Source organism: Procambarus clarkii, chromosome 31 (genome assembly GCF_040958095.1).
Source record: "Procambarus clarkii isolate CNS0578487 chromosome 31, FALCON_Pclarkii_2.0, whole genome shotgun sequence".
NCBI classification, from domain to species: domain Eukaryota; kingdom Metazoa; phylum Arthropoda; class Malacostraca; order Decapoda; family Cambaridae; genus Procambarus; species Procambarus clarkii.
In genome coordinates this window covers 555,728-560,978 of record NC_091180.1, presented here as the reverse complement: position 1 = coordinate 560,978, position 5,251 = coordinate 555,728, and the positions used below count along the sequence as shown (strand labels likewise).

The following is a 5,251-nucleotide window of genomic DNA, read 5'->3' as shown; positions in this document are numbered from 1 at the left end:
GTGGTGGTCTTAATCCTTGTGGTGGTTGCAATCCTGGTGGTGATTGTAGTCCTGGTGGTGGTCCTAGTCCTGATGGTGGTTGTAGTCCTGGTGGTGGTTGTAGTCCTGGTGGTGGTCCTAGTCCTGATGGTGGTTGTAGTCCTGGTGGTGGTCCTAGTTCTGGTGGTGGTTGTAGTCCTTGTGGTGGTTGTAGTCCTGGTGGTGGTAATATTCCTGGTGGTGGTCTTAGTCCTGGTGGAGGTTGTAGTCGTGGTGGTGGTTGTAGTGCTGGTGGTGGTTGTAGTCCTGGTGGTGGTCGTAGTCCTGGTGGTGGTTGTAGTCCTGGAGATGGTCGTAGTCCTGGGGATGGTCGTAGTCCTGGTGGGGGTCTTAGTCCTGGTGGTGGTCGAAGTTCTGGTGGTGGTTGTAGTCCTGGTGGTGGTTGTAGTCCTGGTGGAGGTCGTAGTCCTGGTGGTGGTTGTAGTGATGGTGCTGGTTGTAGTGCTGGTGGTGGTTGTCCTGGTGGAGGTCGTAGTCCTGGTGGTGGTCGTAGTTCTGGTGGTGGTTGTAGTCCTGGTGGTGGATGTAGTCCTGGTGGTGGGCTTAGTCTTGGTGGTGTTGTAGTCCTGGTGAGGATTGTAGTTCTGGTTTTTGTCTTAGTCCTGGTGGTGGTTGTGTTGGTCCTGGTGGTGGTTGTCTTAGTCCTGGTGGTGGTTGTAGACCTGGTGGTGGTTGTCGTAGTCCTGGTGGTGGTTGTAGTCCTGGTGGTGGTCGTAGTCATGGTGGTGGTCGTACTCCTGGTGGTGGTGGTTGTAGTCCTGGTGGTGGTTGTAGTCCAATTGCAACTGGGAACGAATTTAAACGACAATAGACTTTGGGACCATAGATGCTTATACCTGCTTACAGCAAACCTCTTCCATTCCACAACAGCCAGAGCTGCCGGCGTGCGATATGACCCTCTGGTCTCGACGAAAATATTCAATACGCTATAAGCCATTTTCTGCTCTGAAAAGTTCGTGTTACATATACTGATGCGTCCAAGGACTCAACGGGGAATAATTTCACGCCTCGCTAGCCTGGAACAATTGGTAATTCCAGAAGCCTTGCTGTAAAGAAATGGCCGTGGATAAAGCTTTACCTCGGCGCTATGGTAAGCAGACTAAGCAGTACGGCAGGCAGACATGGCAGTATGGCTGGCAGACATGACAGTATGGCTTGCAGACATGGCAGTATGGCTGGCAGACATGGCAGTATGGCTGGCAGACATGACAGTATGGCTGGCAGACATGGCAGTATGGCTGGCAGACATGGCAGTATGGCTGGCAGACATGGCAGTATGACTGGCAGACATGGCAGTATGGCTGGCAGACATGGCAGTATGGCTGGCAGACATGGCAGTATGACTGGCAGACATGGCAGTATGGCTGGCAGACATGGCAGTATGGCTGGCAGACATGGCAGTATGGCTGGCAGACATGGCAGTATGGCTGGCAGACATGGCAGTATGGCTGGCAGACATGGCAGTATGGCTGGCAGACATGGCAGGCTACAGCCAAAAACAGACTTTATATATAATCAACTGAATCTCGCCGACAAGTTGACAGAAAAAGCCTCGTCTGGACCAAACATATATTACATCAGTTAACAAGCTCAGGGCATAACAAAAATAATAATATAAATAAATATGCCTTTGCTAACCGAAGCAGAACAGCGAGCTGTATCAACGAGAAAATATTAGATTGGCTCTCATGTATAAGTTAATTTTAAAATATATTACAAATCTAGGCATAGGTAGGAGTAAGTTAAGATAGGTTAGGTTAGTAATTTAAGTTCTGTTGGCTAGGCCGTCACAACCCCTCCACAACCCCGGCTGTGCTTGTGGCAACAGCTGCAACTCCCTCTGACACCAGCCCGTCCTCCTAAGGCTTCACAACGTCATGAAACTGTCGCACTAAAGTGCCTTTATCCTAACCTGCCAGAGGACCCAAAACAAAAAGCGGGACAGTATATCAATCTCGCAAGCCGCTACCATTTTCTGGTACGACGATTTTTGGCCTTACAGTATACGTCAGAATGCGACGCTCTATTAAGAGGACGGGTTGGTGACACAACTGGGCTTTGGACAATAACAACAGATTCGGCGCCAATTGACATTAATTTGGCTATTAAACGAAATGAGTAGCGGGAATGGTCGGATAAATTTAATCGACAGTAATAACAAAACCTACCAACAGATGGCGCTGACAGCATCAAATTTGATTTAATGGATATCGTTTTTGTAATTTTATACCGAATATAAAGCGAATAATTGCAGGATATCCGTAATGATAAGTGATTTGGCTGCTTACCAACAGCCTGCGTGCAGAGTATTGCACAGGAGACTTTCTGTGGGATGATGCCAGGTCACCGATATGGTAACCAACTCCGCTACTAAACAAAAGATGGCGCTTGAGTTAGCTCATGCACCATATCTGAACGTGAGTTGTCTATATTTAACTGTACTCACACTGTATAATATCTATAGGTAACTCTTCTCACACTCAATTATATCTATATGTAACTGTACTCACACTGTATTATATATATATATATATATATATATATATATATATATATATATATATATATATATATATATATATATATATATATATGTAACTGAGAGTTGCAATAACGTTTCTTCCAAGTGATTATTCTTTTCAAACCTAACAAATGCCTAACCTATCCTAACCTAACCAATGCCTAACGAAACCTACGCCTATCAATGCCTAGATTTGTCATATATTATAAAATAATACGTTTCTTCCAAGTAGTGTTCAGAATCTTATCACTAACAAACTTACCAGTCTTTGATATAAATTATGAAATTATGTATAAGTCTTCCCGCTTTGTTAACTACAACTGTAAGTCGCCATAATACAATGCGGTAGTCGAAATATATATATATATATATATATATATATATATATATATATATATATATATATATATATATATATATATGTCGTACCTAGTAGCCAGAACGCGCACTTCTCAGCCTACTATGCATGGCCCGATTTGCCTAATAAGCCAAGTTTTACTGAATTAATATATTTTCTCTATTTTTATTGTTATGTAATGATAAAGCTACCCATTTCATTATGTATGTGGTCAATTTTTTTTTATTGGAGTTATAATTAACGTAGATATATGACCAAACCTAACCAACCCTACCTAACCTAACCTAACCTATCTGTATAGGTTAGGTTAGGTTAGGTAGCCGAAAACGTTAGGTTAGGTTAGGTAGGTTAGGTAGTCGAAAAAACATTAATTCATACAAACTAGGCTTATTAGGCAAATCTGGCCTTGCATAGTAGGCTGAGAAGTGCGTTCTGGCTACGACATATATATATATATATATATATATATATGTCGTACCTAATAGCCAGAACGCACTTCTCAGCCTACTATTCAAGGCCCGATTTGCCTAATAAGCCAAGTTTTCATGAATTAATGTTTTTTCGTCTACCTAACCTACCAAACCTAACCTAACCTAGCTTTTTTTGGCTACCTAACCTAACCTTACCTATAAATATAGGTTAGGTTAGGTTAGGTAGGGTTGGTTGGGTTCGGTCATATATCTACGTTAATTTTAACTCCAATAAAAAAAAATTGACCTTATACATACAGAAAAGGGTTGCTTTATCATTTCATAAGAAAAAAATTATAGTAAATATATTAATTCAGGAAAACTTGGCTTATTAGGCAAATCGGGCCTTGAATAGTAGGCTGAAAAGTGAGTTCTGGCTACTAGGTACGACATATATATATATATATATATGTCGTACCTAGTAGCCAGAACTCACTTCTGAGCCTACTAGGCAAGGCCCGATTTGCCTAATAAGCCAAGTTTTCATGAATTAATTGCTTTTCGTCTACCTAACCTACCTAACCTAACCTAACCTAACTTTTTCGGCTACCTAACCAAGCCTAACCTATAAAGATAGGTTAGGTTAGGTTAGGTAGGGTTGGTTAGGTTCGGTCATATATCTACGTTAATTTTAACTCCAATAAAAAAAAATTGACCTCTTACATAATGATATGGGTTGCTTTATCATTTCATAAGAAAAAAATTAGAGAAAATATGTTAATTCATGAAAACTTGGCTTATTAGGCAAATCGGGCCTTGCATTGTAGGCTGAAAAGTGAGTTCTGGCTACTAGGTACGACATATATATATATATATATATATATATATATATATATATATATATATATATATATATATATATATATATATATATATATGTCGTACCAAGTAGCCAGAACGCACTTCTCAGCCTACTATGCAAGGCCCGATTTGCCTAATAAGCCAAGTTTTCCTGAATTAATATATTTTCTCTAATTTTTTTCTTATGAAATGATAAAGCTACCCATTTCATTATGTATGAAGTCAATTTTTTTTAATTGGAGTTAAAATTAACGTAAATATATGACCGAACCTAACCAACCCTACCTAACCTAACCTAACCTATCTTTATAGGTTAGGTTAGGTTAGGTAGCCAAAAAAGTTAGGTTAGGTTAGGTTAGGTAGGTTAGGTAGTCAAAAAAGATAGGTTAGGTTAGGTTAGGTAGGGTTGGTTAGGTTCGGTCATATATCTACGTTAATTTTAACTCCAATAAAAAAAATTGACCTCATACGTAATGAAATGGGTAGCTTTATCATTTCATAAGGAAAAAATTAGAGAAAATATATTAATTCAGGAAAACTTGGCTTATTAGGCAAATTGGGCCTTGCATAGTAGGCTGAGAAATGCGTTCTGGCTACAAGGTACGACATATATATATATATATATATATATATATATATATATATATATATATATATATATATATATATATATATATATATATATATAGATATATATATAGATATATATATATTTATATATATATATATATATATATATATATATATATATATATATATATATATATATATATATATATATATATATATATATATATATATATATATATATATATATATATATATATATATACACATATATGACAGTGTCAGACCACGAAGGAAAATTGAAACAGAAATTTCCTTAAGTACTTTCGTATATTAATACATCTTCGAAGGAGGGGTTTTACAGGTCGAGTACTGGACATATAGGCAGGAGAGAATGGTGGAGTGAGGTGAGGTACAATACGTGGACACTGCAGACGGCCTGTTGGCCCATCCGATGCAAAAACCACACACAGGCCCACACATGGATAATTATAG

At 38.8% G+C, this 5,251-nt stretch overlaps 1 protein-coding gene across 1 annotated transcript; it reads left to right on the top strand.

Annotated features, from left to right (window-relative positions):
* Window positions 1–1,210: 1,210 nt before the first annotated feature.
* Window positions 1,211–1,624, top strand: LOC138370113 (uncharacterized). The gene has a single exon (XM_069334100.1). The coding sequence runs from the start codon at window positions 1,211–1,213 to the stop codon at window positions 1,622–1,624; it is 414 nt and encodes a 137-aa protein (XP_069190201.1).
* The last annotated feature ends 3,627 nt before the right edge of the window (window positions 1,625–5,251 follow it).